Source organism: Gossypium arboreum, chromosome 13 (assembly GCF_025698485.1).
Source record: "Gossypium arboreum isolate Shixiya-1 chromosome 13, ASM2569848v2, whole genome shotgun sequence".
Lineage (NCBI taxonomy): Eukaryota > Viridiplantae > Streptophyta > Magnoliopsida > Malvales > Malvaceae > Gossypium > Gossypium arboreum.
In genome coordinates this window covers 7,228,571-7,255,009 of record NC_069082.1, presented here as the reverse complement: position 1 = coordinate 7,255,009, position 26,439 = coordinate 7,228,571, and the positions used below count along the sequence as shown (strand labels likewise).

The 26,439-nt window shown below is 29.2% G+C and overlaps 3 protein-coding genes across 3 annotated transcripts; all 3 read right to left on the bottom strand.

Moving 5' to 3' along the window:
- Nucleotides 1-960: 960 nt before the first annotated feature.
- LOC108484392 (probable protein phosphatase 2C 63) lies at nt 961-4,088 on the bottom strand. The gene is made up of 4 exons (XM_017788164.2): nt 3,565-4,088; nt 2,489-2,862; nt 1,648-1,884; nt 961-1,556 (listed from the first exon to the last, which is right to left on the bottom strand). Exons 1-4 carry the CDS (start codon nt 3,830-3,832, stop codon nt 1,284-1,286), a joined length of 1,152 nt encoding a protein of 383 aa, XP_017643653.1. The 5' UTR covers nt 3,833-4,088; the 3' UTR covers nt 961-1,283.
- A 1,091-nt stretch (nt 4,089-5,179) lies between these two features.
- Nucleotides 5,180-9,191, bottom strand: LOC108484352 (probable E3 ubiquitin-protein ligase RHY1A). Its single transcript, XM_017788108.2, has 3 exons — nt 8,762-9,191; nt 7,858-8,156; nt 5,180-6,316 (listed from the first exon to the last, which is right to left on the bottom strand). The coding sequence occupies exons 1-3, from the start codon at nt 8,969-8,971 to the stop codon at nt 5,917-5,919; spliced, it is 909 nt and encodes a 302-aa protein (XP_017643597.1). The 5' UTR covers nt 8,972-9,191; the 3' UTR covers nt 5,180-5,916.
- A 3,296-nt stretch (nt 9,192-12,487) lies between these two features.
- Nucleotides 12,488-13,586, bottom strand: LOC108485854 (uncharacterized). The gene is made up of 2 exons (XM_017789701.2): nt 13,435-13,586; nt 12,488-12,969 (listed from the first exon to the last, which is right to left on the bottom strand). The coding sequence occupies exons 1-2, from the start codon at nt 13,476-13,478 to the stop codon at nt 12,690-12,692; spliced, it is 324 nt and encodes a 107-aa protein (XP_017645190.1). The 5' UTR covers nt 13,479-13,586; the 3' UTR covers nt 12,488-12,689.
- Nucleotides 13,587-26,439: the final 12,853 nt, after the last annotated feature.

Below are 26,439 nucleotides of genomic sequence, written 5' to 3'. Positions count from 1 at the left end.
TAATAAAAATAAAATTGTACTTTGATTCCTTAAAATTATAATTTTTTATTCAATCCTTTTAAAATTATAAAGATATAAACTATTAAAATTAAATTTTCATTTGGCCTCCTAAAAAAATATTCTGGCTTCGCCCTTGCATGATAATAATATTAATACAACACAAATACACAAAAATCAAAATCTATACATAACAATTATTTACTTGTATAATTTTATAATATTTTAAATACAAAGAAATAACACAAACAATTTTCTCTAAATTGAATCACTCAAATAAAATATTTTAAATATCTCATGATTTTAAAATATACTATAAGGATAATTTTTAAAAATAATTTATTATGACAAATCACATAAATTAAATAAAGAAACAATACTAATCCAACATAAAAGAAATTTAATAATAATATCATAAAAATATGTTCTTAGTTAATGATTTAGTCTATACTTTGAGAATTAGAGAAAACTCGAGTTCGAGATTCAATTATATATGAGGAAAGTATTAACAACCTCACAATAACTTAATACGTGTTGTTTTAAAATTTTGAACCCAGTATTTAAATATGATCCCGTAAAATTTAAGAATGCATGAAATTTATTAATTAAGTGAATTTGATTTTGGAAATAAACAAAATACTCAATTTAATTTTATTATATTTTTAAAATTTACTCACATTATAACATTAAGAACAACAAATGAGAGCGTATCCAGTAATTTTGGCAACAATCTCTTTAATTTTCGTAATGCTAAAATATTACCTTTTTTTTTTTAAATTAAATCGATGAAAAGAAATTCATAGGTGCATTTTCATATAAATAATTGAATTATTCAAAATTACATGCATTTAGAGATAAATATTTTACCCAGCACTACGCTTGTTCGACTCGTAAAAGGCAAAAATTAGGATTCAAAATTAAATTATAATTTTTATGATAATAAAAATTACTTAGGACATCATGTTCTCAAAAACTCAAACCTTTATCAACATAGAATTGAATCGAATATCGTTTTCATCTTCCCAAGTTTCTATACATAAACTATGAACACGGAATTAAACAATACAAAAATGGTATTCTTCTTCCATTGACATTTGATATCAGCTTCAGAAAAGGCAAAAGACAAGAATAAAGAGATAAAACAAAAGATTAAATCAATCCTATATCCTTGACTGACATAATTTACCTTAAAAACTCTATACTTTAACCAATCCCACCTATATGATTTTTCTGTTTTCCTATACATAACTTAAAGCTTACTTGGAACCAAGTCATTGTCTTGTATTTCATGTAATTGTTTGAAGCAGATCCTCATCTCCTCCATCTGCATTGAAGGAATAGATGTCGACCGGGGCCACCGTGCAACCCATGGCATTCTGCTTGGTTCTTTTATTACAAAAGGAGCCTCGGTGTTTGTCTAGATAGATTACAATCACGGTGATATCGTCGTGAAAATGGCGCCTTATCCCCTTTTTTATTTTCTTGATGTCACTGTATCTCATCTCCCTTTTCTTTGCAACTTCTTGAAGTGCAGCTCTTACCAATCTCCTGGCAATACCCTGCAAGCATTCAAGCAAACAAATATCAATACTGAAATGCGTTGCATTTCCATAGGTTTCATTAGGTTAATGGAAGAACACGAATACTGACGGCTCTCGGGTTTTTGAAAACGATGTTTACAGCAGCTTCATCACTCAACTGCTCCCATAGGCCGTCTGATGCAAAGATGAGGAATTGATCCTGTGGCTTAAGCTTTCTAATAAGGATCGAGGGTTCTGCTGTAATAACCGGCCTTTTAAGAGGAACAGGGTTTCCGAACTGCTGGAAGATCGGATCTCTATAAAACTCAGGTTTCTTCAGGTAAACATCACCTATAGATCTTGACACCTGAAATAAGAAAAACAAAAATAGCTTAGACCAGCATGATCACTCACATGCTCAAAGATCATGTATTAATCAATCATCTCCAGTTCTACAATCCAATGTAAGATAAAAGCTAATGCATCTTATTCTCTCGATTCGTGAATGGATCGAAGTAAAAAGCTCAACTTGCCTACCAAAGTAAAGGGGAACAACATCACAAAAAGAGAAGAAAAACATAAAAACGAGAGAGCATCGATTCCTTGCAGTTACATAAGCCTAGCTTTATGCTTCAGGGGCCTGCATTTGTCCATCTCATGCATATAAGGCATACTATATGGAAAATAGCAGCATGAAACAGTACTGGAAATCAGACCAAAATATTCTTGGAAAAGTTGAAAATACTCAGAATTATAACCATTTTTTAGAATGAACTTCCATTCTAATGCACAATGTATACGTCCATAATTATACCTCTCCATCAAGCAAAAAGAAACAAAATGGTTGCAAGCAATGCCTACGAAGAGGGAGTTAATTGGCAACTAATTCTAGAATCAACATATTGATCATTTCTCAAGCAGACTAGTTTTGAACTAAACGATTATAAATCAACTTGTCAATAAAATTGTACCTGGATTATGCCCTTAATCCTCCAAACTCCGCGGGTGTAAACAACTATATGTGAGTCATCTGGATGAAGTTCCTCGACCTCCTTTCGAACTTCCTCGACTCCAACATTATGATCAGTTGACAACCTCTCTGCCACTACTGTGTTTTCCTTATCCCCCGAAGCTTTCCTGCCAAGAACAGCTCTCGAGTCACCGAGATTCGCCACGTATAACACATCATTCGAAATTGCACCAACTAGACAGCATGATCCAACCGAAGCAATTTGAGGCCTCACGGACAATGATCGCTTCACCAAACGCAAAAACTCCTCTTCAGTGGCATTGAATGCCTTCTTTATCACATCTGCAGATAATCCCCCTTGTTCTGTAGCAAATTCTACAATGAATAAAGGAAAAAAAAATTTAAGGGTCTCCATCAATCTTTTTTAGAATCCAAGTGCATGCTTATCACTGAAAAGTGTGCAAAACAAAGAAAAATAAATGACCTGAAAAATGCCAAAACTTGAACTACACTTACTAATTATTCCGAAAAATTCAAGTCCAGACAACCCCAAGTAGATACAAATTTAGACAAATAGTTCATATTCTCTTTTCCCATCAAAACATAGTGCTACATGACTGTGGAGCGGGGCAAGATAGATATTGTCAAATTCATTACTGTTCCATTGCTGGCATGATCTGCCTCGACCCCACTCTGCTTCGCCATAAATGTTAAAACTTGAATATCATTACTTTTAATATGCATAATCTATCAATACCTCACCTAATATATACATTTTTACTCGTTTTAAAAGTTAAATATATAAGAATAGAGCAAATATCAAAATTAAGTGCCCCATTGGTCCCTCTTTTACTGTTAAAAATTAGAAAAAGAAAGTCTATTTGGAGTCATCAGTTCGAAATCTATCAAACTAAATACATATTTGATGATTCCATAGACAACTTATGATTTTCCTGACAAGGTCATATCTATATACATACATGATCACATGTTCATTCATGTCATACATACATACATACATACAGAATAGAATGGGAAAAAAGGAATGTTGAAATAAAGAGGGAAAAAGGGAATTACTGTGGAGAAAAGGGAAGAGATGTTTGTTAACAAAACGGGAAGCTTCCGGACCGCCATGACCATCGTAGACGCCAACGTAGGTAGCAAAAGGAGAGGTGAAGACTTGGCTTTGATCTTCGAGACAGTTGTTAGCCTGCACGACGGCGATGGAGAAATCACCGGAAGCGTGGGGTTTAAGGTCAGCGTGCCACATGAGAGCATCCCCACCAGCTCTAACGCCAAGACAACGTTCGAGCGGCCTGGAAAGGGACCGTAACATCATCATCATCGTGTTTAAAAAATAATAATAATCCCTTTATAGGGGATTTGATTAAATGAAAACCTTTTCGATGGTTTCAATGGGGGGTTTCACTTTGGGGGAGAGGAAAATGGAAAGATATTAAGAGGGAAAGAGAGAGTAGAGAGTGGGGTAAAGTGAATGGAAAAGAAATGCCGCGTAAAGAGAGGAAGATGATGATGACCAACGACCCCCGATGCTTGCTGTAATTACTTCCCACTCTACGCGTTAACCACCCTTTTTCTTCTTTTTTGACTTTTAAACCCAAATCCTTTTCTTTTATTTTTAATTTATTGAATGGAGACACTTAGGTCTAATTTAATATTTCAATTTTTAAAGAATCGTATCAGTGATTGAATTATGTATCTACTTATTCTCGATTTAATAGGTTAGTTTAGCTCAATTTAGGCCTGTTCAGATTATTTAAATTTAAAAATTTGTTCGAAAAGTGAGATGATTTAGGTAAAAATATAAGTTTAAAAAATAAATTTTAATAAAAAAATAAAGTATATTTTTTAAATAGGTTGAGTCTTAATATTTTTTTGTTCAGGCTCAACTTGATCCGGCTCAAATTTGTAAAAAAAATTGTTGTTACTTTGTCATTGTTTTACTGTCATTTCGCTATTATATTATTACTATTTTATTGTTTTTGTTTAAATATTGTATAATTATTTTTTTATTGTTGATTTGGCTACTATTTTAGAACCATTTGTTTACTAAGTTGCACTTATATCTTGGTATTAGTTAAGTATAAATATCTTTTAAAAATTTGTTTTCAATTTATTGGGAAACATTTATTGGTCCAACTGACCCATGGATAGCTCTAGTTCAATCCTTTTGCCCGAATTGATATATCAATTGATTTATTGGTTCAACTAATTCGATTAGTTGATTTTATTTGATTTGATTCAAAAACACTAAGTGTTATTTCAAGTTTAACTTAATTTATATTTGTGTTGATAGTTTAAATTATTTTAATTTTAAATCATTCAAATTCAACACTTAATTTTTGGGTCGATCATTTTAGGACTATTTCATATTATAATTTTATAAAAGGAAGTTGAACTGAATAATATTTAAGCTTTTGAGTTGAAATTCAAATCAATGTTATTAAATTGGGTCATAATTAATAGGTGTACTAGAATCTAATTACAAATATATATCTATAAGATAAAACCAAAAATAAAGGATTAACATCTGACCAAGTATTGACAATGCATTGTTATCCACAAATTTAATTAGATACAAAACAAGATAAACACTGTAATGTGAATTCCGTATGTTAACTTAACAGTTAGGATATTCATCGCTTCAAATATGATTTGGGATTGAGTCACGTTATCTCTAATACGCCCTCTACCAAAGAAAATGGAGGACTAAAGTTTGAATTCTTATTTAGTATTTACAGCCATGATCAATTTCTCTTTATGATCTCCACCCATACAATAAATGTGAAAAGTGTAGCAGTATGAATAACATGTTTTTATAGGGGCCGCCATTCAAGAATATATTACTTCCTCTGAACCTGACACTAAGGCATGGATAGCAACTGACAATATATCAAATTAAACTCATATATCAACACTCAAATACAAAATTTGACATTAAAATCAAACGCAAGTACCTAAAAATATATTAATCCATATTCATAAACCTTTTTCTTTGTTTTTGCATCCGTCAAAATTCCAAGACTTACATATCTCTAATTAAGAGCATCATCATTTACAAAAATTAAAAAATTAATCCCTCTACTTTAATTTGTTATAATTTGTCCCACGTAAGTTATAACAACCGAAAAGTTAATCTAATTAAGTAATATTGTTAAACCTTATTATTGAATTGTTTGTTTGGAAACCAGCAATTTAACAACTTATATGCAACAAATTAACAAAACTCATTTGTTCAAGTTCATGTTTTGAATAACACCTGGACTAACTTTCCAATTTTCATATGCTACAATGACTAAATTTTGACAAATTAAAGTAGAGGGACCAACTTCTCAATTTTCATAAAGTAGGGGATGAAAATCATAATTAGACCATGTATATGTTCTATCGTGTGAGTTGGGGCCTGTTTTATAGTATACTTCTACAGTAAGGACAGTCCCCACACGTTCTGAGCCAAGGATCTAAGCAAGCAAAGTGAAACCTGTGCCCACACGGCAGCTGAGTAAGCACATCTCCTTCTCCGAAGCTTTCAAGGCATATACTGCAATCTCTTGATTCCCTTGATGTCTTCCTTTCAACATTGATGTCTTGGCTGCGGAAAATTTCCAGCGGCAAACGGTCCAGAGCCTCCTGAGTAAGTCCAGGAGGCTTCTTGTTTGTTTCTCGTAACAATTCGAATCTTTCTGCTTCAGAGGTTAATGGGGAACCCCTAGCAGCCAACCCTGTAGAGAGTTCACTTATGATCCTAAAATCATCGCGTGTTACATGCTCCCGGTGGGAAGCATTAGGTGGAGCTCTATTGCTTCGCCTGAAGAAAACAACAGGAAGAAACCGTAATGAGAGGGAAAAGAAAAGATGTACAAAATGTTTAAATAGCGGTTAATGCAGGACCTAACATATATGTGTCCATTATTGAATGCCACATGCAAGTAAAATTCAGGATCGAGTGGTCCGCATGCTTCTCTCAAGCAGTAGATGGTAGTTAGGAAACGAGTAACACTAATTCGCTGTGTACATGAAGTGGTACCAAAAGTGGTCTGGATAGTCATAGTGGCTAATGATGTTACTACTTAGAACCTATGTTACTCAGAGTCAGGCATGAGTTTCAGATATGGATATGTATCCAGTACAGGTATAATTACTTTTTTCTAAGTTTTTCCATATATTTAAAAGATCCTTGGAGGTCATATCCTCGTATTTGTGTGTCAGACACGAGTGTCAAATGAAGAGTCCGAGCAACATAGCTTAGAACCACTAATATTACCATAGAATAGGAAGCACCAGCAGTGGGACTGGACCATATTGATAGTTAGCAATGCGAGAACAACAGGCACTAATGGGCAGAAAGCATCAATAATAGCAGTGGGCCTGGAAATTAAGGTACTACTGGTAGGTAAGGAGTGACGAAAGCAATATCAGCTTGAATGTATTAGCAGAAGTGGGACAGAAATTTCAAGCATAAAAACAAAAATTCAATCTATTCAAGAATATATACATATAGAGCGAGAGAGAGACTAAATTCAACTTAAACATTTTCAAGGAAAAAAAGAAAAAGCCTGCCGAAATATGATGATTATGTTAGGCAATTCCATAGAAGAAACTTCAAATTCACTAGTGACAACCCACCCAACTGACCAGCTGAAAAGTCCATGGTAAGTTGGAAAATAGTTTGGACCGAGTGAAATTAGTCTCAACATTAACTGGCTACAACCCCTAACAGCTCTACCATATGATACGGTATCTCTATTCTTACTGCTAAACCAAGTCAGACTCCTACTACCCCTAATACAAGACTACATATTTATCATTTGGATTCACTAATAATAAGGTAGCACAATGAACTGCAAGGCACTGATTCTTCCTACAGGTTACGATGCAAATTGCTCATATGATAGACACTTCTTTTGATCATATTGCACCCTCAACAGATCCACAAAATCAAAGTTCAAGAGCAAAATCATTCTGAATTTAGGTAAAACTTTCACAGACACAGAGCTCCACATGACTTGTCTATCCTATCATCAAACTTCAGAAATAAGTAATAGAGAAGAGATGTGCTGTGCTGTGCTGTCTTTAAAAAATGAAATTTGTGACAGACCAAGAATAGTGGGATAAATTTGGTCCAACTTGAGTAGCAAAACAAATTGAGTGCCACAGGCAAGTTCACCATCAATGATAAAAGTGGCTTCCAATTGGTGTCAAAGATCATGCAGATAAGAAAGAACATGATTCAATAGCTATTATAATTTACTTGTTCTTGCAGTTTGACCAGTAATAATGCTGTACATAATACATGGACAAGAAATGCAAATACTAAAAGTTGCAAATTTGCAGAGAGCTCTAGGTAACCTGTTTGCAGAAACAGACACGCCTCTTAGTCTTTCAACAAGCCTTGCTCTTGCAAGCAGCACAGCTCCAGGAAGCCTCTCATTTGCTCTCAAACTTTGCCTGCTTGAACTGCTTACACCATCTGCATTTAATCCATAGCTCGAACTGAGCTCACCAGTACCTTCATCAAACCCTTCTCTAGCAAGCCTCTCACTTGATCTCAAACTTTGCCTTCTTGCATTGCTTACACCGACTGCATTTAACCCATTGCTCGATACAAGCTCGCTGGTACCTTCATCAAACCGCACTGATGAACGCTCCTGAAAAAGTAATATCCAAATATAAGCGATTCAGGCAAGGAGAAATAAATTACAGAGACTAGGTAATAATATCAAACTTCCTTGTTTATTCTTGTATATGTGGCAAAATCTTACTGCAAGTGAGCTTAGGCTTTGCTTGGTACCAAAGATGGAAAGGATGAACATGGAAAATTTGTTCATCAAATGTTAAGATTCATATCCACCTTATTACTTTGTAACTTAACCATCAGATAAACAATTTTCCAATTCACTCCTTTCCGTCGTTCATAACAAGCAGAGCCTTAGGGTTTAGAAAAATTGTCAAGAAAATACCTATTCTTCAGTAATTTCACTGATAAATTTAGCTTAAAACTAATAATTTTCAGAGCAAAGTTCAGTATTGAAGCATAAAACAGACAACGAATAAAGTACCAATAAATTGGTTGAAAATCCATTTCTTAAATTAAAAATAAAAAAATAAATATATTTTCCTTTCCAAAATAATACTTAATTCACCCCCATTTTTCCTTTAAGTTCTCTTTTTTCTCAGCAATAAAATAAAAACAAATACCTAACAAGAAATAAATAATTTGAAAAAAAAAAGGTAAAAGAGAAATTGAGCGCACAGAGAGCGAGGAAGCACGGGAGCTGAAGTGGCGCACGTGGGGAGACCGGCGGAGGGAATCACCGCCGTCCAAATCATGCCTCTGATTGTGATGACTGAGATGATTCCGGCGATGGTAATTCCGTTCAATTGAGGACCCAATCCCTGAATCCGGATCGGGTCGACCCACTCTTGACCTTCGTGTGTAGAATAACTCCGAAGCGCTTGTCATCCAACTAAAACCCCCAAATGGTGTTTTGATCTGATCTTACCAATTAAAATTTATTTTTAATTTCTCCAAAAAAAATTTAAATAAACATGCAAATTGTAATTTGGATTAAGAAATAAAGGAAGAGAAGCTGATGAACCCTACGAAGAAACGCGGGAGAAATTCCTGCGAATGAAAATCGATAGCCTTAGCTTCAAAGAAAATGAATGGAAAGGGATGTGCGTTTTTTTAACCCTAAATGGTTTAATTCCGGTTTTAGTCCCCCTCCTAAGCTAAAATGTAATATTTAATCTATATATTTTAATTTTATATAATTTCATCTTTGATATTAAAGAATAATATTTGATACACCGCAAATACATTATCATCGAATAATAACATGATACTTGAGTATAAACAAAATTAGTGAAAGAATTATCAATAAATATTAACAATTTTATTTAGTTTTTTTATTTTTAAATTTCACATTCAATTTTAGATATATTTAAATAAAATTATTAATATTTATTTATAAGTCATTCATTATTTTTTATTTCATTAGCATTGAGGTTATTATTCATTAATGGTTGACGATTTATTTTATTAATTTTATCATTATAACGATGATGTGAAATTTTTATTGACAATTTTGTTATGGTCAAGGTAGCCATAATATATATTTTTAATACAAATTCGGATAATAATTAGTAATATTAAGAAAGTAAAAAATTAAATCATGTTAAATTAATCGAGGTTTAAGGGTGTAAAAGCTCTTCAATTTTTTTCAAAAAAGTAATTAAGTCTTTACTTTTTTCACTCAATTGAGTACTTCAACTTTCAAAATGCATAAAAAAAGACCCTCAAACTTTTTTCAAAAAAAAATTAAGCCCCTACCTTTTTTTACACTCAATTTGGCACTTGAACTTTCAAAATATATAAAAAAAAATACCTTCAAGCTTTTTCACAAAAAAGCAATTAAGCCCATACTTTTTTTACATAAAAAATAACATTTGATTGTTAACTTTAACAGTTAAACGTTAAAATTAACTGCCCCTAATTTTTTCAATTAAAATCATCCCGTGTCACAACCACAACATGACATATGGCAAAACAATTATAAAAAATAAAAATCAATACAAGTTATAAAAAGTATTAAACTTTAATAAAAATATAAAATTTATTAAAATTGTAAAATTTTATAAAAATCATAAATAATTATAAAATGTATCAAAAAGGCCCTTTAACCATCAATTTTTACCGTTGACTATTAAAGTTAATGACCCCAATTTTTTCTAATTAAAGTCATCACGTATCGTAATATAGTGTGGCATGTGTCAAAAATGATAAAAAAATAAAGATAATTAAAGTTATAGAAAAATTATAAAATGCTTGTTTAAAAATTATAAAATACTTCTTTTGTACGATAATTTTATATTTTTATAAATTTTATATTTCTTTACATTTTTTATAATTTTCTTACAATTTTATAATTGTTTATGATTTTTATAATTTTTTCTAATTTTTAATATTTTTATATTTTTATTAAAATTTAATGATTTTTATAAATTTTATTTATTTTAATTTTTATCATTGTTTTGCCACATTTCACGCCATGATTGTGACACAAGATAACTTTAACTGAAAAATTAGGGTCAGTTAACTTTAACGGTTTGACTATTAAATTTAACAATCAAAGGGTCTTTTTTTATGCCTTTTGGCAGTTCAAATACTCAATTTAGTGTAAAAAAAATAAAGGTTTAATTGATTCTTTTTTTTAAAAAAAAGTTTGAGAGTCTTTTTGATGCATTTTGACAATTCAAGTACCTAATTGAGTAAAAAAAAAAAGAACAAGGGTTAATTAATTTTCTTGAAAAAATCTTGAAGATTTTTTACACCCTTAACCCATTAATCAACCAACTGTGTCATTGAAATTTGATGATTTGGGAAAATATCTTGTGAATATCAATTAGAGAAATTAAATCTGAATTTCAATATATTAGAGGGACTAAACCCAGAAATTTACCGTGAAAAGAAAAGGTATATCTTTATGTGTTAGTTGAAGGACTAGTATTTAGATGTAGCCACGCGTTAAACAAAGTGTTCCATTACATCAACATAGAATTTATTTTCCTTCAATAAGATTTTTTGCGTTGACTGTTGACCATGGAAAACTATAAATCAAATTATTAATTGAAAATGATATATATTCCTTCAATGAGAATATTTTTATTACCTTAAGTCGAGAATTTGATTCTCACCTTGTATATAGAGTAATTTTAAAACTCATAACTTAATATCTACCTCTTAATAGGCCTACGAATAGAAAAGATTAGTTACTATCTAACTTCAATAAATACATTGAAAAATAAAAAAAATCGATATTAAATGAAATAGACATAATAGATTTCTAAAGTCAACTTTGGTCAATATAAATAGAAAAACTAAATGAAATTTGGTTTAGGTAAATTTTGGGTTCAGATTAAATTTAAAATTTAGTTAATTTTTATTTAAGTCAATTAAGTTTGATTGTAATTTTTGAAGGTTTGGTGATTGGGATATAGATTATTTCGGGTTATAATTACTTTGAGTTTAAGACATTTTAAGTTATTTATTCGGGTCATGTCTAATTATTTATTTGAATTGTTTCAAGTTTGGCTTAATTTGGGTCGATTTCATATTTAGGTTAGACAAATCAATTTTCAAGATATGAACTAGAGTTGTCTATAAGCCAAGTCACCTAGTCTGGCCCGAAGGCTCGTCGACAAATAGGAGGATTTTAACAAAAAATATATGTCCAAAAATGAGATTGGACAAAAAATAAGGCTCGTTTTAAAAATAGGTCGAGCCTCGGGTAAGGTATTTTTTTACCCTGGCCTGACCTAGATTTTACAATAAAAAATTGTTGTTTTGCTACCATTTCACTATTATGTTATTTCAATTTGTTGAAAAATATTTATTTTAATATTTTTAGTGTATTATATTTTTTATTTTTTTTATATAAAAAAATTAATAGTGTCAAACCATACCCGGGTTTTAGTATTTTTATCCAAACCAGGCTTGAATAAAAATTTAAGCTCATTTTTTTGGGCTAAATTGGGCCCAAAAATTTATTAGGACCAACCTGATTCGACCCATGGACAAGTTTATAAAATAACTATTTATATATAAAAAAAATTGTCCATGAGCTATTTACTATTTAGAATATTTAAATATGTCGATTGAGATTTAATTCTTTTTATTTTGAGAGGTGGAATAAAATAATTCAATTAAAGTGTAATGATGATATACCTATAATGCATTATATGTCCCATTCTTCTATCCTTTTAGGAGTCAATAATTATTTATAGCTATTATCTTTATATCAAAAAATAATTCGACTCAATAATTAACTACTTTTGCTAGATTGATTTTTGATTAGATTAATATGTTTTTGGTCAATTTAAATTTTAAAATTTTCAAATTATTTCAATTTCGATTAGTTTTAACTTTAGATCAATTCGTATTCAATTATATTTTAGACTCGTAATTAAATGGATCGAATTATCGATTTAATGATTTGTATGTAAAATTTTATTTAAAATATTTTAAATACCACTCTAACACAATTACATAATTCATAGATTATATAATTTGAAATTATCATTACACACCACCATTGATAATTTCAGCTTGTAAGTCCTAATATTTTATTCAAATTTCATAAAAACCCTTCCTTATCTCCATGACTAATTTTGTTTGATCATCACATATTTGCATGGGAATAGTGGTCATCATGAGCCGAAGACTCCGGTTTATCAACACCGTCGACGCTTCGAACCCAGAAACTTGAACCGAAAGAAGCCGCCCGGTCCGGAACGTCATCCATCACCCATTCATGGCCTTTCGGGAAATATATCCCACTCTTTGGATGTGGAACCCAACTCGATGAACTTTTTATATCGTCGTTACTCTTGCACTTCTTATTGATCTCCCGATCTGCGCCTGCAATTTTGCTCAATGGTCGCTCAACGCGTTTTGCTTCCCTACGCCCGAATAAAGTTTCCAAAAGTCAAACATATTTATTAAGTTCATAATGATTTGCTTCTAAATTTTGTATTTTTGTATGGTTTTTTTTTTGGTAAAAATTTTAATTTTTGGCTTTTCTAAGTACAGAACAAATTTCAAATTTCATTTTTGACCAAACAAAAACATCTCAAAATTATGGCTCAAACTTTAAAACGATCCCTAAATTTTAAAATGTTCTAATTGAATCTTCAAAAATAAAGTATATTTAAAACACGTCTTAAATATGCTCTACATCAAACATAAACTAACATTTAACACCCAGATAGACAGCGAAAGTGACAAAAAAACTTGGTTAATACGATACTAATATTTTTAGGACCCAATTAAACCATTTTAAAATTTAAGGACTAATTTAAAATTCATTCTATAGATTAAGAAAATCTGTTGTAATCAACCCAAATTATAACGACAACATTACGTACCTTAGCATCAAAATCTTGGTTTTGGTAAAAGCAGCTCTTCCCATGCAATGCAGCTCTTTAAAACCCCTAAAAAAGGACTCCAATGCAATTATCTAGGACTTGATCGTTTGTTTTATAGAATGCTTTCGAAAGTGCAGTTTTTGTACTTTAAATTGTATCCGAACGAATGAATAAAGGTTTGACGAATAAGTTCGATTGCGAAGGTCCTAAGAAAATTAAAATTTTAGAATATTATATTTCGGAATTTCGTCTTTTTATTTTAAGAAATTTAATCATTTTATATTTTTCAGATTTAAGTATACAGGTCCAATTATTATTAAAAGTGATTCGACTAAAAAATTAAAAAATATTTCGAATTTCGAGTTAATTGAATTGAGTTATTTGATTTTTTCGAGTCAACTAGAATAAGTAATTCGAGTTCGAGTCGAGTTAAATTTTACAATTCGAATAATGATTAATGTGAATACCCATTTGATCCTGTCAATTTTAAAATAGGTAAATTTATCTCTCAACAAAGTTTACAAAAAATCAAAATAATTTTCAAAAATTTTAAATATAATTTTTAAAATTCAGAATATTTATAAAATATCAAAATTGATATTTAAAAAGTTATAAAAGTTCTAAAGAATATATAAAAAACTTAAATTTTTAAAATAATAATTTTGGAAAATTTAACTATTTAAGTTTATCATACTAAAATATCTTCTTCTTCTTTTTTTCTTATTATGCTTTGAAAGAATTTTCAAATTTATATGTTCTAACATTGAATTAGTTATATTGTAATAATATTTTAATTTGACATATTTATTTTTTAATTTCACTCGATTTGGAAAATTTTCAAATCGAGTTAGAATGATAAAATGGGACTCGTCAACTCGATTAACTCTAAAGTTTTTCACTTGATTCGATCGAATGCTCACCCCAAACTAACATCATAAAAATTCTTTTGTTAAATTTAGATTCGTTATAATATTAATTTTTTATTTTATGACTATCAAATTTGTTTTTTTTCTTTTCATTTCAAGGTGTCACAGAATAAATTTAATAGAATAATTTTAACAATATTAACAATTAATTTTTTTTGACATCTAAAAATAAAGAAACTAAATTCTTAAAAAACCAAATTTACGAAGAATCAAATTGGAAAATAAAGAGATAAATATATATTTTTGGTGCTTATGTTTATCTTTGATTTTAATTTTGCTATTTATATATATTTTTTTCAAATTGGTACTTATGTTGTTTTTAAATTACACAAAATGGTATCAAATTTATTATCTGACATATGGCGATGATGATGTCATAATAACATTTGGGAAATTATAAAAATTTATAAAAATATGTATTAAAAATTCAAAATATAAAAATTATAATGTTTGATACCAAATAAAAATAACATAAAAATCAATTTTTTATATATTTTCATATTTTTATAAAAAAGTATCATTTTTTATGAAAATATAAAATCAATTATTTTAATAAAATAACTTTTTATAAATTTTATTAAAATTTATATCAAAATCATGAAAATATTCATCAAGTCACAAAAAGAATTACAATTTCTTACCCGAAATATATATTTTATATTTCCAGAATCTTTTAGATTTTTTATTTAATATTTAGATAATGACATCATCATCATCACATATTAAATAACCATTGGACCACAAAATAAAAGTTAGCATCATTTAACTTAGGTACCATTCTGTGTAACAGTAGTCAAACGTGGGTACCAATTTGAAATAAAAAAAGGACCAAAATGAATATTAAGATCAAATACATGTACTAAAGAATATATTTATTTTTCCATTAAAATAGTTTAAATTAAATTATTATTTTTGAGAGAAGTCAAAATGAAAATTTTCATTTAAAAAGAATTAAAATATTAAATTTTAGGAGGGTCCAAGGAACCAAAGCCTCTAACTGCCGTTAGTTTGCCATTGTCATTATCAAATTACTCGCCCTGAGAGGAGTTTAGCGGCGAAGCTTGGGGATAATTTGTGGCCTTGACCCTCTTAAATTTAAATAAATTCAATTTAATCTCTTTCAGCCCATTTAATAAGGAGAGGTCAACTTCTTTAAGAAAAGTTTATGAAGTATCATTCATTAAAAGCTGGCGAACATCCCAATAAATCGATATTATTTCAATTAAATTTTTTATCTCTCAATTTTACGAAGAATTAATGGGTTCACAAAATGAATATATCTTATTAGATGTCTAATAAGACAAATCACATACATCGCATCGCACTTGATTACTTACTAAGAAATTTTCATATCATATACGACATCGAAAAGCTAGTATATTACCACTTAAACTAAACACCTATTTATTATGAAATCTGTTGCTTCGAATAAACGAGAAATAACAAATTTCTCCCGAAAAAATCGGCCCCTATCGTTTCCTCTTTTTCAAAAGTAAATCTTAATTCGCTCAGGTGATTTGGAATATTGAGATTTTTTTTAGTGAAAAGAGTGGCAAGTTGGTGTGACACCTAAGGTCACTTTAACATATAGCTCTAAATTCTAGAGACATTGTGAATCGTTACTTCAGCATATGCCTCTTGTTTTTTTTCCTTCTTTCACCAGAATATATTCAATGCAAAGAACTTATCTCTTACACATTTGATTGTTGGTTAAATTCGAGTTTTAGTCCTTATATTATACTTCCTTCCTGTTATCGATGTTATACTTTAGTCTAAATCCATAATATCAACACAACTCCAAATTCATTATATCATTTAAACATTAAAATTATCTATTTAACTTGTTATTTAAATAAAAATTAAATTATGGTATAACCACGATGTGGATAAAAATAAAATTATGTGTTAATTATATTTGTAAAAGAATGAAATTTTAATTAAAACGATAAAGTTCAAATTTAATTTTAATTAAAACGATAAAATTTAAATTTACTTTATAATGCAATGATATTTTAGTCATTATCCAATTGAATTAGTGCCTAATAACTCGTAACACTAATTTAATTAATTATGAATAACATTAAGTTTTATTATCTTTCTTTCTTTAATAGATTACAGTCGGTTACTTAAAAAATTACAGTTAATTATTATTTTATAAGGTAAACTATCAAAATAGTCATTTTGTTTTTCTCATATTACATTTTGGTCACTTATGTTTGAAATGTTAAGTTTTAGTCACTTACGTTTATCGATTATAACATTTTAGTCACCGAGCGTTTATTACAGTTAGCAATATAACAATAAAGCTGATGTGACACGTTAAATCATCAATTCAAACGAAAATTTTAAGTTAAATTATACAATTGGTCCCTATTTATTTTGAGCAATTTATTTTTTTATATTCTTTGAATTTTCTTTTTCTTTTTTATTTTTCGTTCTCTTCTGTTTCTCTCTCTATTTTCTTTCATTCCCTGTCTTTTTTAACGTAAATTTTCTATGTTTTTCATTTCTTAAAATTTATCTATTTTTTTCTTTTATGTACTTCTACGTTAAAAGATATGGAGAAGTGGTGAAAATAGAGGAGAAGTAGAAGAAAATGAAAAAAAAAGAAGAAAGCTAAAAGAACATAAAAGTAAAAATATGGGGATTAATTGTATAATTTAGTTATTTAAAATGATAATTTAACATGTTACATCAGCTTACCGTTAACGACAATTAACGGCTCAGTGACTAAAATGTTACAACACATTAATATAAGTGACTGAAATGTAACAATTGAAACATAAGTAACTGAAATATAATAATTGAAACATAAGTGACTAGTTTAATAATTTATCCAGTTTTATATTATATGAAATAATATTATAACTGCTATTTATTTTAAAATATTAATTAATAAAATCACGTTTCTAACTTGGTAGTTATAAACCAACGAATTTAGGCAATAAGAAACTAATATTTAGTAGAAAAGGGTAATTAGCACCTCAAAGACAAAGCCAGTGAGTATTTTTTTTTTAAATCGAAAGCTCCCTTCCATATATATTTTGATTTTATTTAATTTCTTCGTATTTAAATAATCAATGGTTTGTCGATTGAGTTTTAACTCTATTGACATAGACATTATTGTTAATGTAGGAGGACCTGAGTTCGAATGTACTAAAACGTATTATCTTCCTATTTATGAATTGAATAGAGACTAAAACAGATATAATGAGAATTTATAATGAAATTATTCAGAAAATCAAACTCACTATTAAATAGGAGATTAAATAATATAAAAATAAATAAATAATAATAATTTTTTCGAAAATATCTTACAAAATAAAACATATCTTCAAATCCCAACAAGAAGAATATATATAATATTTAGTTTGGTCAATCACGAAAAGAACTTAGACTTTAACAGAATATATTAATTTTAAAAATAAAAACCAAATTTTTTTTAGAATATAATTTTTTAAAAGGAAAGAATATTAAAAGAAAACAATTGTCATAATTGAACTACTCTTTAAATATGTCTGGTTAAATTGAACCGTATATGACCATGAGATCTTTGGTCGGTTTTAAGAGGTCTCGAACAATGTAGAAGGAGAAATCAAATCTTCTGTTACTTATAAAGTTCACATTATTCGGTTTGCGCAAATAAAGTTTATATGTTTAGTTGGACTTTGAATGATTACAAAAAATTCATTCATAAAGTTTTATCTCATCAAGTGATTTTTTAGAGAGATGATCATGTATTGTAATACATTTGAAGGAAATATTCGGATTTGACTGTGCATTAAAGTAAGCATAGGGTTTTGTTTTTATCTTAGTTAGAATGAAATAAATATAAAATCAAATAATTATAGTATCATACTAGTACATCGTGCGATTTGGAGACCCACATATATAATTGCGTGTAGTGAATTTTGAATTTGGGTACTTAAAGCTAATAACTTATTGAAATATATGGGATAATTTACACCAAGATGATGTTTGAACAAAAATTTAGAAGGATGAGCATTTGGTACACCGGTAGTGTACTCTTTTTATTTAATAAGTAGTCTTAAAAATTGACATGTGTCTCTTTTTTAAATATATATATTAATATTTTATTTTACCCTTATAGGATACTCGTCAACCTCTTAACGGTACTTGTGAAGTCTAAAAACTCCATTGACATTGTATTTATGGTGTAATAAAATAATAATTAAATAATTAAAAATGACACTTATATCATCTTAAACTCGCTTGTGGAGTTTTTTTTTTTTTACTAATAATTACCCATAATTTAATATAATAGTATTTAGTACATTGTGAAATTTTTAGACTGCACAAGCAAATTTATGAGATTGACAAATATCCTATATCTAAACTTTACAAATAGGGTTATGAGGTTATAATAGAATTGAATAGAGTTTTGAATTGGGTGCAATAGTAGCTACAAAGCCATAAATGTTGGTTTGCAAATTGGGGGTTTGGTTGGAAGGAGATGCATTATACATATTGAGGAAACTTACTCAAATGAGAAAGACGTATCTCTTGAGACAAGCTAACCAACTTGTGCTCTACTAGTATCCCAATCTTTCTTTAACAGCTCAACTACTTAAGATATATTTGTACTTTGAGTAAAGAAATTTATAAATCATATCACCGCTAGAAAAAAAAAATGAGAAAATCCTCCAACAACTCTCATCACCTTTTATCGCTAAGGTCTTAAATATAAGATGTTGAGATTTGTAAGAAGTCTTTTTTTTTAATATTTTATGTCTAGATTAATTTTGATTTTAATTTATGATTAACTGTATCTTAGGCCGTGTAAGCATTCGAAATAGGGATATACGGCCGTGTCCCAGCCCGTATGAGTAAATTGACTTGGGTCACACGGCCTAAGACATGGATGTGTCTCACAGCCTGGTCACACAGTCGTGTGATCCCTGCAGTGTTGAAAATTTTAAGTTTCTGATTTAGTCCCAATTTGTTTCTAATGTGTATTTTGGACCTCGAGGGCTCGTATAAGAAACAATATATATGATTTTGATCAGTTTTTGACATGAATGCTATATGATATAAAATGTTTGCATTTTCTGTCTATTTGATTTGTAAACTCCAGTAATGCTCCGTAACTCTGTTCCGACGATAGATTCGGGTTAGGGATATTACAGTGTGGGCTCGAACCAATTGAATTGAAACACAGAACTAGAAAAAGTTTTCTCTCTTTTTGGGGTGAAAACAAAAATTCTCTTTTCTTAATAGAAAACGATAGAATTGTTATTCCGGAAAAATATATATAATAGTTAAGAATAAACTCTGTATTTTTTGATAAAAATAACGATATCTTAAAGTTGTCTAAATAGCTCTATCGGTGCCATTTATTTATACGAGGAGAAAGTAAAACCTTTGTTGAGTTGTAATGGTTTATTTCAAATAGAAAAATAACTTCCTACTTAGAATAGGAGACATGTGCACAACACACCCTAGTATTCCTAAAAGGTTGTCGCCCCCTTCATGTCACATGAGAGGTTTTAGGCCTCTCTTACATCGGGTCCAAGTACGAGTACTTCTTAGGCCTTTTTAATCTAGTACTCTGTAATGTGATCCAACTTGATTCAGTTTTTCTATTTCCTAAAATAAACTTTAATATTTATATATAAACAAAGTTCTCATCCCTATTTTATCCCTACCAAAATTTTGATAATTTTGCCTCTGGTAAAATTTCGAGAAAATATGTTCAATATTTCACAACTCAACACGTTCACTATAACCGAATGGTTTATTTTCATTTTCAGGCTTCAAAATAGTCCAAAAAGATAAACTCATTCTTCCACTATTTTTTAAGTAATCCATATAGGATTGCAAATTTTTATTTTTATTTTTATTTTTATTTTCATTGAAACCTACATTCATTTCCAAATGATTTCATTTATCCATTTTGAAAAAGAACATAATCATTCATGAATGTTTCCTATTTCTCTTTTTCTATTCATTCCGTTCATTTCTATTCAAAGACACAATTCATATCTGGATTCAACAAGCTAACAGAGGGATTGATTGGATATATGTAGTTGAAGATCAAAAGATTTATAATTAAGTTCCAGCTTTTTGTCTATTAATTATAAACTCATTTAGTCAAGAAGTCATTCCACTATAATATCGTAACTGAGCTCTCCTCAATGACATATCATTACGAAAGCAACTACACAGTACTTGTCCAATAACCTTATCATAAATGTGATACCCTTATAGGACATCATAGATATTTTTAGGATAATATTTGTTCTCCTAATATTATATTATTTTATATAGTGGTAATCATTACATCTTTCTTCATGAAAAGTCAATCACTATCAAATAGTGATCAAGTCATCTATCAGAAAAATGGACGACTTGTGACCACGTTTACTTTTCATCAACTATGTAATGCCAATGAGAGGATATCATCTACCCATGTTTTGTGCTATGAATTTCACTGTTATGAATGACGCTACATACTAAAAAAATTCGTACATCCAACACACAAGCTTTTGGTTCCTTATCTATTTGAACTCAGGCTTTTACTTATGTCAAAGTGTACAACTCACACATACATAATCCACTATCCACTCTGGATTTAGGTATGTCACACTATGAACGTCATAAGTGAATAAATCCATAAACGGATTCAGGATGTATCCTGCTTTGGTTTTGTTCGATATACTGCTAGTCCAGTCAGTCACATCTATGTCTTTATCTTTTGTGAGTCATCCACTCTGATGCTTAAGACAAGATATCTCCAAAATTGGACTTAATAGACAACGTATTATCCTTTCAACTAGTTTGCTCATTTTTCATGTAATACCCCGAAAATTTCTATAGTAAAATATTATCCTTGATATAAAAAAATAAGGAAATAAGTGATAAAAAGGGAAGTTTTGAGTTATGACAACATTGGCAAGTAAATTATGATATCTTGATTCAGGAAAGGACTAAAAGTTTTGTTGCACAAGAGTAAATACTCAAAAACTTGAGGGGTTAAAGGGTAAATATGAAAAAGTTTAAAGACCAATAATGCAAATATTTTAAGGGTAGAATGATATAAAAACTAAGGAAAATGGATGAATTAGGACCAAATTGAATAAGTAAAGAATTATGAGAGACTAAATTATAATTTTATCAAATTAAATGATGACTCAAGGATGAAATTTTAAAACATAATCAAGGATAATATGGTCAATTAGAAGGAGAGAGAAATCTAGAGACAATGATGATGTTGGAGATATTTTAGATAAATTAAATAAATAAATATTAGTTTATTAATACTTTAAATTGATTTTTAAATGATATGTGATTATTTGATTATTATTTTATTTAATATATATATGTAAGGAAAGAAAGAAAAGGATGATCATTTTTCCCATGCACTAACGTGCGAGAAAGAGAGAAAGAAAGGAACTTTTGCTTTCTTTACAAATTGGTCCTTCTATAAAAAATTCATCATTTTCATCCAAAAATTAAAAGAATTTTCATAGCTACCAAGAGAAAAAAATGTTAAGGAGACTATGGGAAGTTAGAATATCAAGTTGGATTCAAGAAATGGAAGCTGAAGGAGAGAGAAAATCAAGATGAAGATTGAAATCAATAGAACAAGGTAAGAACATCATGATTTCAATATATTTTTAAGTTTGATATTATTGAAAAAGCACGGAATTGATGTTAATGTAGAGTTTTCTTATATATGGACCTATGTTCTTGACATGTTAGTGAAGAGAAAATAAGAGAAAGTAATGAGAAATAGTGTAGAGAAAGAAAATAAGGGTGTTATAAACATGGTAAATAAACATATTGCACTAAAACAATTTTAGACAACAGCAGTAGGTTAACTTTGAAAAATCACCATAAATTTTGAAAAACGAATTAGAGGATGAAAAATATGGAATTAAATATTATTCAGTCTATTTTCTTATAAAAAAACCATGTAAGAAATAGAATTTTGAATTATGAGATATAATAAATTTTATGAGACAAGGTTAGAATGATTTCGGGTTTCCTATTCTAACTTTGGAAAATCATAAAAATTAAATAAAAATAATTATGGGATTAAATTTACATTTTAGAATCCTGAATGAGTCTATTTTCAATAGAAACAAACAAGAACATTATTCTAATCTTGTACAAGGAGATAATTAATTTTAATGAAGAAGGGTTGGAACTGTCAGACTTCAGAATAGGGGTAACTTTAAAGAATAAACTGTACTTATTGGCTAAACCAAAAATTCTAAAACTTTTATGGTAAGAATATATGTGAGTCTAGTTTTATGGAAAATTAACGAATCTTAATTTGGAGTTCTGTATCTTAAGATAAAAATAATTTAGTGACTATGACAAGCTTTGAATATACATATAAGTAAATAGTGAAATTATAGATAATGTTACTTATAAGCATGTTATATACATTAAGGATGTGGAATGGAGAGGAGGGGGAGGAAAATATATATGAATATTCAGCTAGTATGGTTAATTTACATGTTTTAGGCTCAAGGACTAAATTGAATAAAAGTAAAACCTTAGGGGAAAATTTTGTAAAAATGTCAAAAATGACCAAGTTGAAGGGAATGAATTGTTTTATTATCTAAATTAATAAATTAAATTAAATTATTAATTTAAGATCGGGTGAAAGTTGAGAAAATAGTAAATTACCAAAATGCCCTTAAATCTTGGTATTTCTGCAATTTAGTCAGGTAGATTCGTATAACTTGAATGAGCATTTAAATATGTCAATTTAAATATTGTATTGTATTTTATATGATGTTTGAATTGAATATATGAAATGTATGGATGCTGAAATGATAGAAATAATACATGTTTTGAAACTATTTGAAAGGGATAAAATCTGTTTGAATATTGGGTTCCGGATGGATATAGGTGATTTCCCAAATGAAAGAGTTCCTGCATGTGTTGCAGAAATAGATAACCCGGACTGTTAATCTGGCAGAAGCCTTCTCGAGAATATAAAGTGGATAGGATTCGTTCCTGATTCACTATAATACCTCAAAGTGGATAGGATTTGTTCCTGATTCACTATGGTAATTTAAAGTAAATAGGATTTATTCTTGATTCACTATGGTAACTTAAGGCGGATAAGATTTGACCTGAAAAGGGTAATCCTGATTCCCTACAGTTACGCGATATATGATTCCTTATGATTACTTAAGGTGGGTAGGATTTGACCTGAAAAGGTAATCCTGATTCACTACAGTTACATGAGATATGACTTGAGAAAGTGCTTGATGATTAAACATCCTAAGGGTTATTTCTGAATATGAATTGATGGAATATGGAAATGTACGCTTTGAATGTACTGTTGAAAAATCCATCCGAACTCCAATGATCTGAATATGAATTGATGGAATATGGAAATGTACGCTTTGAGTGTACTGTTGAAAAATCCATCGGAACTCCAATGATTCAACGGATAGAATATTTGATATGATATGAGAATTATAATATGAAAAAGATGTTGCGTGAAACATGAAAATGAATACCAAATGATATAAATTAATTGAAATTATTTTGAAAATTTCGATAATGCCTCATATCCTATACCGATCTCGAGTACTGGTATGGGGTGTTACATTTTATTAGACTAAGGACATGTTTAGGTTCGTTTACTAATACAAGTTGTCTTTCTGTACTACGATCTGACCACATAATACTGCTCAGTATTAGTTAAATATTTAGACAACCAATGAGTAACATTTGCTTCTATTTTGATTTGCGTGCAAAAACCATTTGAGAACAAAATACAAAGTAAATTAATTTAATTTACGAATAATTTTATTAATCAATCTGTTCGGAAAATTACAATTTTACAAATGAATACAGTACACTCAAGACACCAAATCTTGTTAGAAAAATGAGTTTGAAAAACGTATCAGAAAATAAATTTATGGAAAAATCAAAGTTTTAAAATTTTTTCCAAAACAAGATCTTGGTTATAATATCTAAAGTAATAAACACTTAATAAAAATTGTACTTTTTTGATTCGTCTAAGATGAGTGCTTCGACCGAGTAGTCTTTTTCTTTATCCTCAAGCTCACGTCTGTCGAGTGTGAGCTTGCTTCGAATCAGAAAATTTTTCACAAAAATTACCAGTGGGGTAATTTTACAATTTCTCTAAACTTTTGGGTTAAGTTGTAAATCAGAAAAATATTTGTAGAAATTTTTTGAAATAATCTCTTCAGAGAATTTTCTCTCTACAACTTTATCTTGAATTCAAATATATGTAAATAATGACCCAAGATTCTATTTATATAGGAGAGTTCAGAGAATTCAACTATGATTAAACTTAATTATTTTAATATTAAATTTAATCTAATATTTATCAAGATAAATATTAGATTAAATTTAATATTAAATCTTATTAAAATAATCGAATGTTTATTTATAGGATAAACATTAAATTAAATTAAATATTAAGATAATTACTTTAATATTAAATTAATAAAATACTATTAAGATTAGTATTAAATTAAATTTAATATTAAACTATTAAAATAATATTATTTTTTGAATAATTAATCTGAAATCAAATTCTCTAGTAGAATCCCAGTAAGAGCGTAACTCTTCCACTGCTCAACCACTGACGACCAACCGCTGCCGACCACTGGGACGCTGCTGTCGTAGCCACCGATACTATAGTGTCCAGTGATGCAAGTGTGACACCCTTACAGCACCCCCAATAGGTTCAACTGTTATCGGTTCAAAAATTAATTTAATTTTACTTGATCAAAACTAATTTTTTCAAAAATCATTTAGATTTTTCAAATTAAATTTAAAAAAAAAAATTCTTTAATCAAATTCTCTAGTTGAACAATTCTCACTTCCACTTAATTTAATTCCACGTCGAATAAATCGACTCAATTCAATTATTCCCAAAGTCGTAGAATTTTCTTTTAGTCCAAATGCAGTCCAATCGAACATTTGTTGAGCTAGTAGATGAACCAATCAAACATATACAATTAGGCTTTAGTGATTGCAATTATATCCAGAAGCATTGTTCCGATAATTCGCAATTACTTAATTATGTAGTCAGTCCATAAGAAGTACCATGATTGAAAGCTCCTTATTGTATACTCTTTATGAAAGCAATTCATCCAACTACTTTGTCTAATAACTCGTTATGTGTGTGTTACCTTCATATGATATACTTGATTCATTTGAGTTAAATCCGTTCACTCAATGTAATCCTATTTTATCTTATTGCCATCATTGTGTCTTCTTAATGATTAATATGATCACTGTCAACAAATGACTGTGAGAAATTACTCGTTTGAGAACAAGCAACCCGTGACCATGTTCCATATTTTTCAATCCACACAATGCCAATGAGAGAATATCATTAACTCTTTAATTGAGTTATGAATTCCACTGTTGCTAGTAAAGCCATGTCATACACAAGTCATGTACCCAACATATCGGCTATGGACTCGATCATCTTTAGAGTATAAGCCTCTACTTATATCAAAATACATGAGTTGTATACGCATGTCAATGACTAACTCAGGATTTAGGTAAATCACACCATGAACGTCACAAGTGAATTAATTTACAAACGGATTCAGAATTAATTCATCTTAAATTCAGTCTAATATATCATTCTACCAATGAATACATTTATGTCTCTACTCGTGGAGTCAACTGCTGCAATAGCCATAACTAAACATCTCCCCAATTGAAATTGTAGACAACATAATAATCCTTCTCAATATTTGAATCAAATGCTCACTTTGATTCTTTTACGGTATTACAAACTCATTTAGATTATCTACTAAAGTAAGTTGTCTTTCTCGTAATGTAAACGTTTTTTATAATGCCACTTATCTTTAGTTTAAATTTTAAACAATCAATGAACTAATATTTGCTTGTCACAATTTCGCTATGCATGCAAAATATAAACGACATAAATACAAAAGATATAATAGTGGAATGTGAAATTAACTTTATTTATTTATTCATCGTTCAAATAAATAGAAAATAATTACATATTTACTACAATATGGGAACATTTCCCAATAGATCCAATATCGTTTCCATTTAATTATCGTTTTTAACCGAGAGA

Bases quoted from the DNA above. Each gene is read 5' to 3' on its own strand.
- LOC108484352 (XM_017788108.2), bottom strand. From the start codon at position 8,971: ATGACAAGCGCTTCGGAGTTATTCTACACACGAAGGTCAAGAGTGGGT. The intron at 8,157-8,761 runs GTGCGCTCAATT...TTACTTTTTCAG, and splicing joins CCCGTGCTTCCTCGCTCTCT to GAGCGTTCATCAGTGCGGTT. The intron at 6,317-7,857 runs GTTACCTAGAGC...TGTTTTCTTCAG, and splicing joins GTGTCTGTTTCTGCAAACAG to GCGAAGCAATAGAGCTCCAC.
- LOC108484392 (XM_017788164.2), bottom strand. From the start codon at position 3,832: ATGATGATGATGTTACGGTCCCTTTCCAGGCCGCTCGAACGTTGTCTT. The intron at 1,885-2,488 runs GTACAATTTTAT...TTCTTATTTCAG, and splicing joins GGATTAAGGGCATAATCCAG to GTGTCAAGATCTATAGGTGA. The intron at 1,557-1,647 runs GTCAGTATTCGT...GAATGCTTGCAG, and splicing joins TTTTCAAAAACCCGAGAGCC to GGTATTGCCAGGAGATTGGT.
- LOC108485854 (XM_017789701.2), bottom strand. From the start codon at position 13,478: ATGGGAAGAGCTGCTTTTACCAAAACCAAGATTTTGATGCTAAG. The intron at 12,970-13,434 runs GTACGTAATGTT...ATTCGGGCGTAG, and splicing joins ACCAAGATTTTGATGCTAAG to GGAAGCAAAACGCGTTGAGC.